Below are 20,703 nucleotides of genomic sequence, written 5' to 3'. Positions count from 1 at the left end.
AAAGAGGAGCATTGAAATCTCTGGCTATAATTGTGAATTTGTGTATTTCTTCTTATAATTCAGTTTTTGCTCCATGTACTTTGAAGCTCTGTTATTAGATAAATAAATGCTTAGGATTGTTAGGTCATCTGGATGAACTGACCTCTTTATCATTATAAAACAACCCTCTTAATCCCTGGTAAAACACCTTGCTCTAAACTCTTTTGATATGAATGTAGCCATTCCAGGTCTTTTTTGTTCGGTGTTGTCATAACATATCTTTTTTTCTTCCTTTTACTAAAAAGTGAAGAGAATCAGTATAATTCATGCAGAATAAATCTAATCATTTCTTACCTTGAATATATCTTTCTTTTTTGTTTAATTAGACCTGCCAGCTTTTTATAAATGCAGCAGTTGACTCCCCTGCGATTGACTACCACATTTCTCTAGCCCAGAGTGCTTTACAGATCTGTTTGACACATCCTGAGTTACAGAATGAAATTTGCTGTCAGCTCATTAAACAGACAAGACGAAGACAGCCACAGAATCAACCAGGACCATTGCAGGTATATATCGATACATATAAATGCAGTTTAAAATGATGTTTTTCCCCCCCTGATTGTAAGAATGATACACATTCAGTGTAGGCATTTGGAAAATAGAAAAAGTGTGAAAAGGAAAAACAGCTGTTAATATTTCGATGTATATCCTTTTCATTTATTTATATGTTTATATATAAAAGTATATACGTGTCTGTATGCACATTCATCCTTTTTCATACTACTGGAGTTACAGTGTGTACACTACTTTTTTAAAATATACAGCATTAGCATTTTTTCTATATTAAACATTCTTCAAAACACTAATGGTCACATTAATGTCAGTTATTAAAATTTTAGTTTTTTCCAGATATTTCTCTTAAGATAGATACCACTGCATTAGATATCTTTGAACCTAAATTTTTGTGTACACATCCAGTTAATTCCTTTGAATTCATTTCTAGAATTTCCCTATATCTTCACCAGCTGTGAGAGATCGTTCACCAATTTAAAACTAATTGCTATAGGTGCTGTTTTCCGTAGATAGAGCTCTATTTCCAGGTGTTTTTTTAGTCATTTTTGTTTACTCTTTAATGAATGCTTACTTATATCCTTGCTTATTGACTCTTTGCTAACCACAGGATAAAACAGAAATTCCTTACCTTAGTGTGCAGGGCCCTCAGGAGTGGATCCAGGTTTTGTGGAATTTAGAACTTATACAACTTGGAGAACACTCTTTAAGAAAAAGAATACAAAAATATCTTACTTTTGAAAATTTAAAAACAAAAACAACAGATGATTAAGGTTACCACAATTGATAAGACCCTCTCCAGGTCCTTGGAAGGGGCTCGTGCAAGCTAGGGGCCCGAAGCTTCATTTGTATCATGGGCCCTTCATCATCTGGCTCAGTGGCGTCATCTTTCTCCACTCCATTTTATGTATCCTGCATCTAGCATACAGTAAAGAATAAGCTCTTCATCCTTCAAACGTGCCTGCCTTTGCATTATCCTCACCTTTGTACCTAGTGTTATTCCTGTTACTTGGACTCCCCTCCTTCCTTCCCACCTCTAGACTTTACAGTACAGCCTAAGCAACACCTCTCCTATGAATTCTTCCCTGACTTCTACAGCAATTAGTCATTCCCTCCATTTAGTTATGCTAAAAAAAAAAATTAACCGTGTGGTATTATAAATAACTGTTTAAATATATAACATCTCCCACCCACCTATAAGCTTCTCAAGGGCAGGACTAGTACCATTTCCCCCCTCCTTTTTTATATAACATTTTAAAAAATTACTGAAGTTATACTTCTTAATGAATAAAAAATGAAGATAAATATAGGGGAAGTCCATACAACTTCACCAAGGCAAAGCCATAGTAGCTTCCTAGACACATCCAAACACCTTGAGGAACCGAGTTACTGGGTCTGACGGCTGGGAACCATGGTCTCGGGGGACACCTAGGTCAATTGTTATAACATAGTTCATAAAGAAATGTTCTACATCCTACTTTGGTGAGTAGTGCCTGGAGTCTTAAAAACTTGTGAGTGGCCATTTAAGATGCATCTATTGGTTCCATCACATCCAGAGCAAAGGAGAATGAAGAAAGACACAAGGAAATTTTCAGTCCAAAGGACCGATGGACTATATGAACCACAGCCTCCACCAACCTGAGCCCAAAAGAACTAGATGGTGCCCAGCTACCACCCCGACTGCTCTGACAGGGATCACAGTAGAGGGTTCTGGACAGAGTGGGAAAAAACTGTACAACAAAATTCAAATGCACGCAAAGAAGACCAGGCTTACTGGTATGACAGAGACTGGAGGGACCCTCAAGATTATGGGCCGCAGATACCCTGCTAACTCAGAACTGAAGCCACTCCCTAAGTACACCTTTCAGCCAAAGATTAGACAGGCTTATAAAACAAACAGTAACACTCGTGAGAAACATCCTTCCTTAGTTCAGTGAAATATGCGAAACAGAATGGGCATCACCTGCCCAAAGAAGGCAGGAAGGGACAGGAAACCTAGACAAATGGATACTGGGAACCCGGAATTTAAAGGGAAAGGGAGAGAGTGCTGACACATTGTGGAGATTGCAACCAATGTCACAAAACGATTCGTGTATAAATTTTTGAATGAGAAACTAATTTTCACTATAAACTTTCAACTAAAACACAATAAAATTAAAAAAGAAAAAAAGAAGGCAGGAACAAAGGAATGCTAAGCGTGTAGAACCACAGCCGCAGCTAAACAGTGGAGAGTGCAGCTCACCCGCTTATTTCCACCAGCTCAGGACAGGGATGCTGCCGTCAGCACTGTTCTTAGTGGCTGTCGCTGCGGCTACTGCCACCAAAATGAATTTTCTGCTTACCCTATTTCTTTGCATCAGTCACTCCAGATTCAGGTCTCAGGCTGGTTTAGGCAACTGGACAAGTAGGTCTGGGTGTGCGTGTGAGAAAGAGGTGCTGCAAAAGCACACTTCTGGACATTTCAGCTACCATCCCACGGGGAGCAAAGGTTCGTACCTTGGGGGAGTCCCCACACAAAAGCAAGGTTTTAGATGCTGGATAGCGTAAGAAGAACGTGGAATCTAAAAAAAAAAAAAAAAGCCACCACCATGAAAACTGGTAATATAGACATTTTTATAATTTTAAATAATACTTTGATTACATAAATAAAACATGTTCATTGCAAAGTATTTAGAAAAAGCATAAAAACAAAATAATAATCTCATATAATACCATCAAAGATAACTACAGTCAACATTTTGATGTAGTTAAAGCATAATATGTGAAACAAAGAAAAAAAAACAATATAAAATTATACCCTCAGGTAACTAAGGATATGTGCAAACACTTGGCTTCCTTCATTCAGGTGTTCTTATAAAAAGGAAAAATTGAGGGTAACTTAACATCCAAAGAAAGGAGGCTGTGATTGATCCCATATTGTAGTGAGTCCATGTGATGGCCAAGTCTACAGCCATGAAAGCTGACAGCGTGGACTTAGAATGATCAGTGTGGAAATATGAGAACAATTTTGGTTGCCAAATGATATATTCAGCGTGATCCCAAACTTCTATTTGTTTTTAAATTAATATATGATTTTTTTTTTATGATATTAAGGATTAGCAGTGACTAATTTTGAGCAGTAGATTTACAAGGGATTTTGCTCTTGTTCGTATCTTGTCTTTTTAAATAAAGTATGCATAATTTGTGCAATGAGAAAAGATGAAGGGAAAACTGCTTTCAGTTTGATCATGACTATGTAAAATAAAACTTAACTATTTTATACCATATGCTATAATATATGGTATGTATTTTTTATATATATATATGATTATACTATATGATATATACATATACTATATGGACTAGTCCCTGGAGAAGAACATCAGGGTCAGTGAAAAAGAGGAAGACCTTCAACAAGATGGTTTGAAATAGTGGCTGCAGCAATGAGCTCAAACGTGTCAATGATTGTGAGGATGGCACAGGACCAGGCAGTGATTTCGTTCTGTTGTACACAGGGTCGCTATGAGTTGGAACTGAACTCAATGACACCTAACAACATATTACTTATAAAATACAATTATATAATTCATTTGTATAGAATATAATTGTGTTTTATTTTACAGATATTTATATAATATACACACATGTATGTATATAAACAACTGCAAGGTATTATATGAATTATAATGTTATTATTACGCATACAACTTCTTTGGATCATGAATGTAAAACTCATGGGATTTTTTTCATTTTTTTCCTTCTACTTTGGGTATTTTTCTGATTTTCTGAACTGGATGAACATTAAATAATTTTATAGAATCTCGTTTTATTTTTGTAAAAAGCGATACATATATGTGTGTTACTTCTGTGTTTATTGTTTGAAGGAATTGTCCCCCAGGAAATACTGTGTTTTGTTCACTGATGTTTCTCTAGCTCCTGACAGAAGGTTTGGCACAGATTAGACGCTTGATAAATATTTGCTGACTGCCTAACCATTGAATGTAAGAGGAAAAGGTCTAGAATGAAAAACACCCAAATATTTCGGTGTGTTACCTTTGGAAAGTGGAATGGGGAGGTGGGCAGGTTTTCTTTTTACTTTATAGTAAGTAATATACTAAAGTCTTTTTTTTTCCACATGAACATTTTTTATTTGGGGAAAAAACAAAAGTAATAAAATTAAAAAAATAAAAATAGAAAGCAGAATACAGGACAAAGGAAGAATAAAAGTCTGATGGCGCAGTGGTTAAAGAGATTGGCTGGTAACCGAGAGGTTGGTGGTTCAAAAGCACCAGCTTCTCCGCAGGAGAAGGATGTGGCAGCCTGCTTCCGTAGAGATTTACAGCCTTGGAAACTGGGGGATCGCTATGACTCTCTGGCAGTGGGTTTGAGTTTGGTTGTTCTATAATCCTGCTACCTGAAGATAACCTGTATTATTAATGTTTTTGTGTTTGCCCTTTATGTATGTGTGTGTATGTGTGTGTGTGTGTGTGTGTGTGGGTAGGTGGGTGGTTTTTTTTTTAGGTATATGACTTTTAAACTCTGAAAATCTGCCTTTCTCAAAGGTGTTACTTACTATATTTCATTAAGTAAATACATAAATGAGCAAAATAGGAACAATATCCCTGTCTCTGAGTGTGCTGTCAAAGAGGATGGCCATATCCATGTTTTTGAAATCTCCATATAGGTAACTGTATACAACCAGACAGATCATGGATCTGACCAAATGTGGAGTTTTTAATGTACTGTAAATGCTCTGAACAGATAATGTATACGTGGAAGAAGGAAAAACAAAATGGGGTTAAGAGAGACTGCTGTCAGCGCGTTGCTCACACAACCTCACACTCACTCACACCCATTCTGACTTGAATCTCTGACGGGCACATGGTGTCTAACGTATGGTGTTTCTCCTTGTCCAGGGCTGGCAGCTCTTGGCTCTCTGTGTTGGGCTCTTCCTTCCCCATCACCCTTTCCTGTGGCTCCTGAGGCTCCACCTGAAAAGGAACGCAGATTCCAGGTGTGCGAAAACTAGCCAGCTGATCCCTTTGTCACCTCTGAAAGTCTACAATAAATCATAAGTATTTAATAGCCTGCCAGGTACATTTTCAGAAGAATGTAAAACCAGTTTGGTACTGGAAGCCTTTGGTAGTCATTTATGTGGAGCTTGGAAAATACTTCCTTTGTTATGTTAAATCTCTTAGGGAAGATTACAGCAAAAGCTGGAAAAGCTGACAAAGAATATTTTTAAGTGAAAAGTCTACGTTTTGAGTATGAATGACTTAGCGTTAGTGGCTATTCATTCACTGAAAGCAACTATTTTGTTTCCTTAGTTTCCCCTATTACTGTTTTTCTCCATATTGAATTCTTTTATGTGGAAGACTTCCTTGTGGTCTTGCTTCCAGTTTTAATTGCATATATTTGAATTACTTCAGCCTTCTTACTCCTTTGGGGAAGAAAAAACCATGACACTGGCTGCCTTAATAGGGACCCAGGACACCCAGCTAGGGCTTATTAGCATCGTTTGTCCATCTAGAGGTGCACGTAAGATTGCTTAAATAGACTGGATCTAAAACAAACACACACAGTGAAGGAAGCAAACAGACAACAACAACAGTAACAAAAAACTCAGCTGGGAAGCAGTAGAAAAACATCCTCCGGTTAGTTCCTAATGTATTTTGGGGACTCTGTGATCAAGGTCACATGATTTCGGTCGCATTCACTGAGGAGCCCTACAAAGGGTGACATTTGAATACAAATATATTTAGAGGTGTTGTCAAGCTGCTTTTATAAACAGGATAGCAATTATATATCAAATGAGAGCAAATCAGATCTCTCTCCAACTTTTACATGGATTTCCTATGGTGGTTTTGTTTAATGCTTACTGTTTTTTTTAAGAGGTGAATGTTTTATAGGGTAAAAAAGGAAAATGTATTTTTATTTTTGTTTGAAGGTATTTCCTTACCTCCTCTAGTAGTCGAGCACTATCCTCCATGTTCTTCAAAAGTGAACTCTGCTGCCATCACAGATTTCTTATGTGATCCTATATTATTACTTAAACAATTATTTACTTTATAATACAATTACTATTTCTGTTTTTTTTAATGATTGATAATTTTACCTTCAGTTTGTGATAAACGTAGTACAATAAAGATGAAAACTGCCTTCATGGGGAAGTCAGATTGAGTTGGTTGCAATAGTACAAAAATTGGAATTTGACTGAGACTGGAAGAACTAGATGGTGCTCGGCTACCACCAATAACTGCCCTGACAAGGAATACAACAGAGAATCCCTGATGGAGCAGAAGAAAAGTGGAATGCAGACCTCAAATTCTAGTAAAAAGTCCAGACATAATGGTCTGACTGACACTAGAGGGACCCCAGAGGTCATGGCCCCTGGATTCTCAGTTAGCCCCAAACTAAAACCATTCCCAAAGCCAACTCTTCAGACAAAGATTAGACTGGGCTGTAAGACATAAAATGATGCTGGTGAGGAGTGTGCTTCTTAGCTCAAGCACACACATGAGACTATGTGGGCAGCTCTTGTCTGGAGGTGAGATGAGACGGCAGAGGGGGACAGGAGCTGGCTGAATGGACACGGGAAATACAGGGTGGAGAGAAGGAGTGTGCTGTCACATTGTAGGGAGAGCAATTAGGGTCATATAACAATGTATGTATAAGTGTTTGTATGAGAAACTGACTTGAACTGTAAACTTTCACTTAAAGCACAATTTAAAAAAACTGGAATTTAAGGAATTTGAGAATAGTTATAGCAGTTTCAAAAAGAAAAATTATTGTCAAAATTAGCATAATAAATGTGTAATAATGTACATCAAGGAAAGCTTTCTCAGTGGTTTATGTATGTTAGGTTATCTTACTAAATTTATTCTTAGGTTTTAGCCTAAGTTTTGTATTATAGGACAGAATTTGGAAAATACGCCATTTACTGCCAGCGATGTGTAGAGAGAACGCAACAAAATGGAGATCGAGAGGCAAGACCCTCAAGAATGGAAATTCTTTCAACCCTTCTTCGAAATCCTTATCATCATTCTTTGCCCTTCAGTATCCCAGTGCACTTCATGAATGGAATATATCAGGTAAGTTAGACTTTTTAACAGTTGAGCTTTCTGCTGCTAACCAAAAGGTCAGCGGTTCAAACTCACCAGCCGTTCCACAGGAGAAAGGTGTGGCAGTCTGCTTCTGTAAGGGTTACAGCCTAGGAAACCTTATGGGGCAGTTCTGCCCCTTCACATGGGGGGGCTATGAGTCAGAATCGACTTGATGGCACCTAATAACACCACCACCCTAATGAAAAAACGCTTAGCCTAGAATCTTATGTCTATCCTCTGTGGGATAGAGAAGTAAGCCTGTCTACCTACCTTTGTCAGTAGCTGGCAGTGATAAATGTGCACAGATATTAAATCTTCTGTCAAAACATCTAGAAACCCTGGTGCGTAGTGGTTAAGTACTATGGCTGCTAACCATAAAGGTCAGCAGTTCAAATCCACCAGGCACTCCTTGGAAACTCTATGGGGCAGTTCTACTCTGTCCTGTAGGGCTGGCTATACTATGTTTTGTATCAAAACATCTGAGTTTTGAAACAGTTTTGCTAAAAAGGATTCACACCCAAACCAAATCCGTATTGTAGCAAATAAGAGAGGGGTCTCACTGCCAGTATAATTCAGTTGGAGAAAAACAAACACTTTGGTTGAGCCTTTCCCCCACCAGTGCTCCTGTTTAGTAAGAAAATGATTACTGACATTGCGTGTGGACAGTTTAGTCTCTTTTAAAGTCTCCTAATCTCAGGAATTATCTGGGATAACTCCCCCTAGCCCTTCCAACTCCCGATGCTTGGTTATTATTTGAAGCAAATGTGTTCCAAAGCTAGCAATTAATCTTTGTAGGCATACATCTTTTAACATAGAATTCAGATACCTAACTGCCTATTAAAGAAACAAATATTAAATGTATAAAAATGTCCATTTGTTTAAATGCATTTCTTATTTGTTTTCTTTCATTTGCTGGAAGATTACATACTGTGCTAGAGTTCTTGGTTTTCTTTTAATGGGTAGGCACGGTATCTCCGCCAGATGTTTATAGCTGTCAGGTGATCTTTTTAGTTTGAATTCATGTCTGTTGGCTGAAGCTGAGCTTTCTGAATTTTGCGTCAAGCTAAATACTGCAGTGACATTGTTCATTTTCTTCAGTGGAGCTTTGAAAACAAAGTTAAAGCACCTACATAAATATATGTTGTCATTAATCATGCATCAGCTTTGTCCTGTTCCCTCCCTGAAGTATAAGTTTGAAACTTACATACTGTTTATTAAAAGAAGCGCCTTGTTATTTCTGTTTAGGTAGTTGGATTTGATGCATCCACCACAGTGGAAGAATTTTTGAATACTCTGAACCAGGACACAGGAATGAGGAAGCCAGCACTGTCTGGATTTGCTTTGTTCACAGATGATCCCTCTGGCAGGGATTTAGAGCACTGTCTTCAAGGAAACATCAAGGTAAAACCAAGGCCTTTTAAGGAAGCAAATCCGGCAAACGGCAAAGAAGCTTAACTATTTGAAAGAAGTTAGTTTAGTTCAGGAATTATCCAAAAAATTTAAGCCACCTAATCTTCACAATAAAAAACAAACAAGCAACTGCAGGGCTTTGGTGAAACCATAAAAAAAAAAAAAAAAAAACTAAATAGGCAATCTGCATATGTAATATACCCCTGTTATAGAGAGGAAGAGGAGTTACAATAGCAATAATACCCTAAGTATTAGGGTATGAGGTGGAGGTCTGGAAGCTATAACAGAATGGCCTTGCATTTTATTTACTCATTTAGCAATGTTTATTGAACTGTTTACTGTGTCCCAGGGGATGGCCCGAACCTTCGGGGAAATACAAGGAGGAATCAGAAATGGTCCCTGCCATTGTAAATTTATAATCTAGATGCCTTATACACTGATAACCTTCAGACAGAGCTGAAAGTGATAAACCTTCTGAGAGTACAGTGAAAGATCCAAAGCGGGAAAGACTAGGGTCAACATGGGGAATTAGGGAAGACCTGAACGGGACTCGGTACAATGAGTAGAAAATGGATCTGTAGAAATAAAGAAAAGATTCCAGACTTAAGGAAATCATCAGCAAAGATAGGAAATAGGAGAATGCTTTTTGATGTCATCCTTTCTCCAGGTCATGTTAAAATAATTTCAGTAAAGTTTTCATCTAGAGATGGCATAATTAGAAGTAAAGAATTATAGAACCACAAGGAGATTTAGGGAGCCTCTAGGAGATGCAAACAGTTAATGTGCTTTGCTGCTAACTGAAAGGTTAGTGGTTTGAGTCCACCCAGGGGTACCTCGGAAGAAAGGCCTGGCAATCTACTTCTGAAAAATCAGCCATTGAAAACCCTGTGGAGCAGAATTCTACTCTGATACCCATGCAGTCACCATGAGTCAGAATTAACTCAGTGGCAACTGATAAGGGGCCACAGAGAAACCATCCACTTAACTTTACAAATGAAGAAACTGAGGTCCCCAAAAAACTCCAGAGAGGGAAATTATTTACTCCCAATCACACAGCTAGAACTGGGTCTGGACCATTTCCTTATCCGATGTGGTCCTGGATCGCTCTTTGGAATAAGTGCCTTGTTACCGGGTGAAGGCGTTTCTGTGATTTGAAGATTAAAGAATTTGAGAGGCATAGAAGAAGAACTAGATTTGTAAATAATATCTCACAGGTTAGAATATATAAAACACCAGTACTTTAACTCCTAAGGCCTATCTCCAGTTGAAGTTTAAGCTGCCAGGGCTCCCTGGGGTTCCACAGAACGCTGTTGAAAACTGATGATAGTTCCTTAGGAGTGCTGGCTAGTAGATATGGTATTTCTCGCCCATTTCTTTAGCTGCTGGTTGAGAAATCTTGATAAATTAATCTCCTTTCTCCTCAGCTCCAGGCATAGCCTGTACAGCTCAACATGGCTTAATGTAAATGTTTGAGACTGGCATTCTGAGCACACTGCTGTTAATGTTTAGTCAACAACATAAGCTTGCAGTTTTGGTTGAATTGAGCTGAGTAAATATTAGGGACTGTGGTGAATAACTGCCTTACCACGTGTTTTTTTTTAATGTCTATGTGTAAAGCTGTGAATAATCAGTATAAAAATACTAATTTGGTTCCTAAAGAAGTTTTATTCTTTCCCAATGAAAGAATCTTAAGATTATATTTCAGATTTCTTTGGGATGACTTCAATTATTCTGATCTTTATAAACTCAGAAGGTAAAGTGGCCTTTTCAGTGACCAAATCATGAAAAAATTTCTGGAATCTTCTTGTTTGCAGGCAGTCCTGCATTAAGATCCCTTTTTGAGTAAAAAAATTCACGGCCACAGCCCAAAGTTAACATGTGTCCGAAAGGGTAAGTGGACCGAAGAGCAATTTATAATTAAATCCTAAACTCAGAGTGGCACAGAAGCTGACGACAAAAGGCTTCAGTATGTTTGTTTTGATCAGATTAAACTGCACATTTTCAGGCCATCTACAGGCACACTTGTCTTTTTTTTTTTTAAATGCTGATTTTAAGAGTACTGTAAGTCTCAATTTTCCACTTCCCTTCTAGATTTGTGACATTATTTCTAAATGGGAACAGGCTTCCAAAGAACAGCAGCCTGGCAAGTGTGAAGGCACAAGAACTGTCCGTCTGACTTATAAAAGCAGGTGTGTAATACATCCCCAGATGCAAAATACGCGTATACAGTTATGTTCACATCAGGAACCTACAGTTTCGATTCCTTCTGGGTAGCCTTGAAAGTTATAATATTTATTTCTGTCTTTATTTCTTTATAAATGATATCCCTGTTTCTTTAGTAAGAAATTCACACCAGATTTTGTTTCTAATTCTTGTCTCTTAATGTTATTATATTTTATGAAAATATGAGTTTGGACAAAGATTAGAAAAAACTCTAGAAAAAAAAATAACTGTTACCTTTTTTAGGGGGGGTGGTAGTTGATAAAAGGGTGAATTTTTCGCTTTCAACATTTCCTTTAACACCATTACTGCATTTTTCAGGAAGATTGAATACTCGAATATCCTACTGCCCATCTGTTGTAAGAAAAAATAGCTGTTTACCCAGGTCTGTTGAAAGAGATATATTCATATTCCTTCGTTCTCGTTCATGTTTTCCCTCCCTCATCAATCCTTCTCTCTCTTTCTTCAAATATTTGTTGACCTTTAACGATAAGCCAAATACTGAGCTAGATACTCTGGGTAAAATGGGAATAAAAACAGACACAGTTCCTGACCTTGTGGAACGTACAGGCTAGTGGGGAACATGGTTGCTAATCATATCATCACGCTAATGAATCTGTAGTTACAGGTTGAGTTCTCTGAGGGAAGAGAGTGTGGTTCTGTGAAAGCACTTAACGAGAACCCTGGCCTAGACTGGAGACATCCGGGAGGCTCATTTGAGGAAGGAGCTCTGGTGGCCCAGTGGTTAAGAATTCGGCTGCTAACCAAAAGGTTGGCAGTTCGAATCCACCAGCGGCTGGTTGGAAACCCTATGAGGCAGTTCTACTCTGTCCTATAGGGCTGCTATGAGTCAGAAGGAACTCGACGGCAATGGGTTTGGTTTCTTTGTTTGGTTTTTATTTGAGGAAACGATTCTTGAGCCAACCCCTGAGGTCTGAAGGTTTGGGAGAGGGAGTGTCAAAAGGGGTAGAATAGGATATTCAAAGGTCTATAGAGGGAGATTGTGCATCTTGTTTGAGGAATTGAGAAAAGGCTAGTGGGGCTGAAGCACATGCCTTCTCAACAAATAAAATTTAAGTACACTTTGGGGTGTGGTCAGAAGCCAGATTTTTTTTTTCTTTCTTTCTTTTTTAAAAAATATTTTCTTTTTTTCTATGTATTAATAGGAAGTGGTGCTTCATAGACACTGTTAACGTATTAACTGCGAAAAGAAAAAAATAGATAACTTTGCTGGTTTTATTTGGATCTTATACCCCATAAAATGTAATATTGACATCTTTTGGAGCTCACTTCCAGAAGATGTTTGTTTCATAGACTTAAAACTGGAATGTAAGAAGTGTAGGCACTGTTTACCATAAAGAATGTAATAGGCTTTGATCCAGTTCAGTATTTCTTTTTCCAGAAATGGTCTCGGGGAACATCTAGCTTGATTGGCATAACATAGTTTATAAAGAAAATGCTCTACATTCCACTTTGGTGAGTAGTGTCTGGGGTCTTAAAAGCTTGTGAGTGGCCATCTCAGTTATTCCACTGGTCTCACAACTTCTGGAGCAAGGAATAATGAAGAAAACTGAGGATACAAGGGAAGATTAGTCCAAAGGACTAATGGACCACATCTACCACAGCCTCCACCAGACTGAATTCAGTACAACTAGATGGTTCCCGGCTACCACCACTGATTGTTCTGACAGGGATCAAAATAGAGGGTCCCAGACAGAGCTGGAGAAAAATGTAGAACAAAATTCTAACTCACAAAAAAAGACCATACTTACTGGCCTGAAAGAGACTGGAGAAACCCTGAAAGTATGACCCCCGAACACCCTTTTAGCTCAGTAATAAAGTCACTTCTGAGGTTCACCCTTCAGCCAAAGATTAGACAGGCCCATGAAACAAAACGAGACTAAAGGGGCACACCAGCCCAGGGGCAAGGACTAGAAGACAAGAGGGACAGGAAAGCTGGTAATAGGGAACCCAAGGTCAAGAAGGAAGAGTGCTGACATGTCGTGGGGTTATTAACCAATGTCATAAAACAGTACACGTGCTGTTTAATAAGAAACTAGTTTGTTCTGTAAACCTTCATCTAAAGTACAATAAAAAAAAAACAGAAAGAAATACCCACATAAGTGGGCAAGAGTACATATTCCAGTATCTTCTTTGCCACATTTTGTATAACAATGAAACATTAGGGGGGAAGCTTACATGTTTATTAATAATTACTGGTGGCACAGTGGTAAGTGCTACAGCTGCTAACCAAAGGATCGGCAGTTCAAATCCATCAGGTGCTCCTTGGAAACTCTATGGGGCAGTTCAACTGTGTGCTATAGGGTCACTATGAGTCGGGATCAACTCGACGGCAGTGGGTTTGGTTTGGTTAATAACGGAAACGGTTAAATAGATATGGTACATCCATATTGTGGACGCCCCCTCCCCTCTCATCCACGTAGCCACGGTGGCAGCCATCAGGGGCCACCCATTGTCTGAAGAGTCTCTGTTGACCTGTATAGAGAATGGTGGCTGTGAGCTGCTTTATTCAGGTGCTCATGTGCTGTAATGATTTGCCAGAAGTCTGAGGAACAAGAAGGTGACTATTAAGGTTTGATATTTAAGGTTTTAAAATCATACTTTCCTAGAGAAAAGCAGCACTGCTTAGGTAGTAGAAATCTAATGGGCCCTACTCCTGGGGGAACCTGTTTCCACTGATGTCAATCTTCATCTGTTGCTTTTTGGTGATTTGCAAGAACAGCAGGCTGGAAAATTTGTACTTTCCAGATGATTGTTTCAATTCTGTGATGGCTGGAACACTGATTCTTAAAGTATGTTTCCCTGGACCAACAGCATCAAGATCACATGAAATGTGTTAGACATGTAAATTTTTAGGCCACACTCCAGACCTACTGAATCAGAACCTCTGGGGGTGAGGCCTGGAAGTCTGTGTTTTAACAGCTCTCCAGGCTCCTGAGCCTCATTGCTACCCTGTCTTTTTAAAATCTTTTTAATAATATTTATTGTGTTTTCGGTTCCCGTTTAACAATTACTGCACAAGTTGTTCAGTGACATTGGTTACATTTTTCACTATGTGTTAACATTCTCATTAATTCTGTTTTGGGTGTTTCGTATCTAGGAATCTGGTTTCCCCGTCCACTTACCCTTTCTTCTTTGTTTTAGAGTAATCGTTGACTGTTCAGTCTCATAGATGATTTTTTAGAGGTGTGCAGTACTCACTGGTAATATTCTTTATTTTATGAGCTTATCTTTATTTAGCTAAAAGGTGACCTCGGGATAGTTTGAGTTCAAAGTTTAGGGAGTATCTCAGGGCAATAGACTTGGGGAGTCCTCTAGTCTCAACTGATCCAGTAAGACTGGACTTTTTAAGAATTTGTGTTCTGTTCCAAATTTTTTTCCCTTTCTACCAGGATCCATCTATTGTGGCCCTGATGAGAACGGTCAGTAGTGGTAGCTGGGCACCATATAGTTGGTCTAGTCTCAGCTTCCCCTGACTTTTGATCTCACCTTTTGTGGGAGGGAGCCAGCTCCTGGACCTGACCCACCATATATCTTTATGTAGAAGAGGGCCAGGAATTCTCATCTGGTTTTGATAGAGCCAAATGGAATGACTTCCATGGTCTGACAGTACTCCTCATAACCCATACCTTATGAGTACTTAATATATATACTAACTTTGGTTATGATGTTATGGTCAGCACCAAAATTAAATGTGGGTGAAATGGAGAAAGACACAAATAAGAATAATGCTCCAAGTCCAGCAAATACCACTGGAAAGCACAGAGAGAGTTGCGAGTAACACATGAAGACGATCGCCTTGTTTAAAAAAGCCTGACAGTATCTTTGACATCAGAAAAAAGAACTCAGCTGGAAAGCTTAATTTTTAACAGAAATCTGAAATGGCTGGATAGTCACAGCTGTGAGAAAGTGCTATGTTTCTCAATATGGTCGTGCTTTGCATATGAGTATGGACAGCTTAGACAACGAGCCCTGTCCAGTGACACGGATGAGAGAGGAACTGGCTGGATCTCTCATGCAGCCAAGGCCTTGACTTTATTTGTCAAGTAGCACTGTAATTAGCAAAGCTAAAAGATCAACTCTCTTTATTATGGAATTTTTGAAGTTGTGGGGTTTTGATGGTTTAGATTCAGGAGTGAAAAATCTAATTAATAGGTTTTTAACTTAGTTATTCTTGTACATAACCATTTGGAAACCAATGTTTAAATTCTGTTCATATTGAAGCTGCTTTCGTATAATTTCATTTCTTACTGTGTATTTGATATTGTAAAAGTCAAGGCATGTTTTTAAGAAAACAAAACTGGCAAATGCCCTTTCTTGAAGGAAACAACTCCACTCCCCCCCCCCCCCCATCTCCGTATGATTAATGGTGTCACAGAGACAGGACAGCAGAGCAGTGAACAATATGGGCTCCGGAGGCAAGTGGCCTGGGTTAGAATCCTGACTCTCCCACTCACTGTGTGGCCTTGAGCAAGTCCCTCAGTGTCTCTGGGCCTCAAGTACCCGGTGTGACATGGAGGTGAAAAGAGTACCTCCCTCTAGGGTTGTCTGCAGGATTAAGTGTTGGAAAATGTAAAGTGCTTTGGTCGGAGTCTGCCACATCGTAAATGCTCCATAGATATTTGCCCTAACCATGAATATAACATTATATGTACAAGATGTTGCAGGAACATCAAGCAAGTCAGGAACGGCTTGCAGAGTGGTGACTTCTGAGCAGATGAGTAAAAGGTTGTAGCCAGAGAGGCAGGAAGAGCGCCGAGAAGCAGGGTCGCAATTGCGGTTCCAGTAGAGTGTGATCACTAGACGGTGGTGCACAGAGGTGCAAAGGGGACATAAATGGAGACTAAAGCGGGCTGCTCCTTCAGTAAGTTTAAAATACGGTGAGAAGGGCAACAGTAGGAGGTAAACGCTCTGAGGAATGAAATGTGGAGCTAATCCAGGGCAAACAAAGAGGATTACCAAGCAGTGCTGAGAGCTCTGATGAATCTGGAAGCAATGTTTGAGTAGTGGCACTGGTCCACGAGCAATGTGATTTCTATCCCACAGTATTTTGCTTCCTGGATGTCAGGTGAGGGGCTGGGCATTTGGAAATGCACGTGGTTATCTAATCCAAGCGTTGCCTGCTGGGATGGAAGCCTGCATTCTCTGCTTCTGTCCTCTTTAGGATTTGGGAGCAGCTGGAAACTGGCCAGATTGTGAAAGCCTCATATCACATTCCCCTGGCGCCTTTCCTGTTGAAGCTCTGTGGTTTTGATTCTCTAACCCTTTGGTCGTTTTCGTGATTCTTCTTTAATTCCTCTCCAGATTCTCTCTAAATCCCTGTATAGTTGCAAGAGCTGTTTCGTTAGGGGTTTGAGCCAATAATTTCTACATGGTGCGTTCCCTTAATAACGGGTTCAGGATTGTGTTTCCTTTTCTGCTTACAGTGCTTCCATTTCCCTTCCCAGTTTTAATCTTACTGGCACGTCAGGATTAATAGAAAATGCATTTTAGCTCTTCTTACCTTGTAGCCGTTTGTACAGCTGGGTTTCCCCTCCCCACTGTATTATTAATACAAACTCTTATTAAGAACCTTCCAGTAGTAGACATTTAGCTAAACCCTGGTGGATTACAGTTACTGTAGCTCCTAACATTAGGTAGGGAATACACACTCAGTACACAGATGCAGTACAGAACGTATATGTGTAAACGTGCTATAAAGGGAGGACTTTTGTGTTTTGAACTTTATTTTCTTTGTTTTTATATCTCTTGGCTGACATCGCCCAGCCGTGTTCTTCTACCAATTTAACAAACCCTCATTATTTGTCGTCATACAAAACCCAGAGATTATTTGTCGTCATACAGTCATAGATAAAAGTGGGGATTAGGATTGATTTTTTTTTCCCACCTTTTAGGAAACCACTCTAAATGTCTGCCCAGTTCAGTGATCCTTAACCTGGGTGGGCAGGAAGAGTGATCAGACTCATGGAGGGAAGGAGCTTTTCAAAGTGCAGTCTCCAGGCTTCCCCAGAGATTCTGAACTGCTGCCCTGTCGCTCCTTGCTAAAAAAAAAAAAATCTAAACCGGTTACCGTCAAGTCGATTCCAACTCCTAGTAACCCTATGGGACAGAGTAGAACTGCCCCATGAGGTTTCCAAGGAGCAGCTGGTAGATTCAAGCTGCCAGTCTTTGGTTAGCAGCCAAGGTCTTAACCAGTATGTCTCCAGGGCTCCACTTGTTGCTAGTTGAGATAATTTCTGAGGGAGGTATTCTAGCTGATGGGAATGTGACATCCCCTTCAAGGGTGTAGGAGAACAGGGCTGAAATCCACGGTTATAGCCAATGGATGCATACTTAATAGCTAAAATCAAAACCAAACCCATTGCCATGAAGTTGATTCCAACTTATGGTGACCCCATGTGCTTCAGAGTAGAACTGCTTCATAGGATTTTCTTGCCTGGAACCTTTATGGAAGCATATGGCCAGGTCTTTCTTGTAGTGCACCATTGGGTGGGTTCAAACAGCCAACCTTTAGGCTAGTCCAAAACGAAACCAAACCAAACCCAGTGCCATCGAGTCGATTCCGACTCATAGTCAGGACAGAGTAAGACAGAGTAGAACTGCCCCATAGAGTTTCCAGAGAGCGCCTGGTGGATTCAAACTGCCAGCCCTTTGGTTAGCAGCCGTAACACTTAACCACTACACCACCAGGGTTTCCTTTAGTCTGGTAGCTGAGAGCAAACCCTTTGTGCCACCCATTGGCTTACCTAATAACTAAAAAATACCAGATGTAAATTGATCTTTTCTACCCACTGTGTTGTCATGACAATATTCAGGTACGTCTGAGTGTCGCTTACCACCCCATTGTCACTGCATTCACAGCATTTATAGCACCCCCCCATCTGCAGCCTGAAGTGAGCACCCCAGAATCTCACATATAAACAAATGACACAGTGAATAAATAGAGAGGATCCCTGATTTGACGAAGACCTGCTAGGCAAACAAAAGCCATTTCATATTACAACGGGTCATAGTAATAACATATAAAATATTTTTCACTTCTAAAGCTGCTTATCAGAATGTGGCAAGAAAGTCAAAACACATTTAAATGTGCAAATAATTAGGTTCTCAAACCCAACCCCCCTTATTTGATGTTGATTTTGGGTTGATTTTTGAATTGAAACCTTTTTCATTTCTTTACTCCCTGGTGTGTTCAAGCTGTTTGGGAAATGAAGGGTTGGCAGCATTCCTTACAAGAGTGAGCATATTTCACTTCTCTCGGTGTCTTTGGTCCTTCCTCAGTAACAGTTAAATGTTTGGTATTTCAAGGCATAAAAATAGCAGAACAGGGTTCTTCAGCTTCACGTACAGTTTTTCTTCAGTTTGCTGAAATGTTGGAGAAAACAGAAAGAGAGGTCACTGACAGGATTGTAGTGGCCTAAATTCCTGTCTCCTGGAGAACTGTGCCAGAACAGTCCCCGGTGTTTATTGATGGCACGTATCTGTATTTCCTCTGTATTTATTGATGGCACATATCATTGTGTGCTCCTTTGTTAGTATATTATTTCATGAAGAATCTCCTCCCCCTCTTTTTTTTTACAGACTATATTTCTCAGTGCAAGCTCGTGGAGAGACTGATAGAGAAAAGTTGCTGTTAATGTATCAGACGAACGATCAAATAATAAATGGGCTGTTTCCTCTGAACAAGGATCTGGCATTGGAAATGGCAGCTCTTTTAGCTCAGGTAACGTTCATATATTTTAAGAGTAATATATTATAAAGACACTAATTTCCACACTGAGTTAAATGTAGTAAAACAATATCAAAAAACCTGTTGCTGGTAAGTCTATTCCAACTCATAACAACTTATGGACAGAGTAGAACTGCCCCATAGGGTTTCCAAGGAGTGGCTGGTGGATTCGAACTGCCGACCTCTTGGTTAGCAGCTGAGTTCTTAACCACTGTGCCACTATTACTCCATAGTAAAGCAATATACCTTCAGTAATTCTTTAATTTCATTTTGCTATGATTAAACCAAAAAACTCGTTGCCACCAAGTTGACTCCGATTCGTAGTGATCCTATAGGACAGAGTAGAACTACCCCATAGGGTTTCCAGGGAGTGACTGGTGGATTTGAACTGCCAGCCTTTTGGTTAGTAGGTGAACTCTTAACCACTGCGTCACCAGGGCTCCAATTACAGGCATTATAATTACAGTTTGACTCCAAATTGTATATACTGTATTAGCCCTGATGTAGAAGGAGACAGTATGCTATAAAGGGAACCTAGTTTCAGCCATTTCAGGAGGTAACATATGATCAAGAACCAATGGTATTAAAGAAAGAAGTCCAAACTGCGCTGAAGACATTGGCGAAAAACAAGGCGGCAGGAATTGATGGAATACCAGTTGAGATGTTTCAGCAAATGGGTGCAGCACTGGAAGTGCTTACTCGTCTATGCCAAGAAATTTGGAAGACAGCTGCCTGGCCAACCGACTGGAAGAGATCCATATTTATACCTATTCCAAAGTAAGGTGATCCAACAGAATGTGGAAATTGTTGAACAATATCATTAATATCACACACAAGTAAAATTTTGCTGAAGGTGACTCAAAAGTGGATACAGCAGTACATCAACAGGGAACTGCCAGAAGTTCAAACTGGATTCAGAAGGGGACATGGAACGAGGGATATCATTACTGATATCAGATGGATCCTGGCTGAAAGCAGAGAATACTAGAAGTTTACCTGTATTTCACTGACTGTGCAAAGGCATTCGACTGTGTGGATCATAACAAATTGCAAAGAATGGGAATTCTAGAACACTTAATTGTGCTCATGTGGATCCTCTACTTAGACCAAGAGGCAGTTATTTGAACAGAACAGGGAATATGACGTGGTTTAAAATCAGAAAGGATGTGCGTCAGGGTTGTATCCTTTCACCATACTTACTCTGTATGTTGAGCAAATAATCTGAGAAGCTGGGCTGTATGAAGAAGAACATGACATCAGGATTGAAGGAAGACTCATACACAAGCTGAGATATGCAGATGATACAACCTTGCTTGCAGAAAGCAAAGAGGACTTGAAGCGCTTACTGATGAAGATCAAAGACTACAGCCTTCATTAAGGATTACACCTCAAGATGAAGAAAACAACTGGACCAACTGGACCAATAGGCAACATCATGATAAACGGAGAAAATATTGAAATTGTCAAGGATTTCATTTTACTTGGATCCACAATTAATGCCCGTGGAAGTAGCAGTCAAGAAATCAAATGATACATATTGCATTGGGGAAGTCTGCTACCAAAGACCTCTTTAAAGTATTAAAAAGCAAAGATGTCACTTTGAGGACTAAGATGCACCTGACGCAAGCCACGGTATTTTCAATTGCCTGATATGTATGTGAAAGCTGGACAGTGAATAAGGAAGACCGAAGA

The 20,703-nt window shown here is 39.5% G+C and overlaps 1 protein-coding gene across 4 annotated transcripts in view; it reads left to right on the top strand.

The window, feature by feature from the left end:
* The window catches only part of PLEKHH2 (pleckstrin homology, MyTH4 and FERM domain containing H2), a 157,593-nt gene that overhangs the window by 104,855 nt on the left and 32,035 nt on the right, over window positions 1-20,703 (top strand). For 3 of the 4 annotated variants that reach the window (XM_049870622.1, XM_049870620.1, XM_049870621.1), the window contains exons 20-25: window positions 366-545; window positions 5,445-5,542; window positions 7,442-7,619; window positions 8,877-9,032; window positions 11,133-11,230; window positions 18,864-19,005. In XM_049870622.1, the coding sequence (XP_049726579.1) occupies window positions 366-545; window positions 5,445-5,542; window positions 7,442-7,619; window positions 8,877-9,032; window positions 11,133-11,230; window positions 18,864-19,005 (852 nt within the window). The other variant, XR_007515569.1, reaches the window with a different exon arrangement.

This window comes from Elephas maximus, chromosome 26 (genome assembly GCF_024166365.1).
Source record: "Elephas maximus indicus isolate mEleMax1 chromosome 26, mEleMax1 primary haplotype, whole genome shotgun sequence".
Taxonomy (NCBI): domain Eukaryota; kingdom Metazoa; phylum Chordata; class Mammalia; order Proboscidea; family Elephantidae; genus Elephas; species Elephas maximus.
Note: the sequence above shows the minus strand (reverse complement) of the source record. Positions and strands in the feature narration are given on the sequence as shown.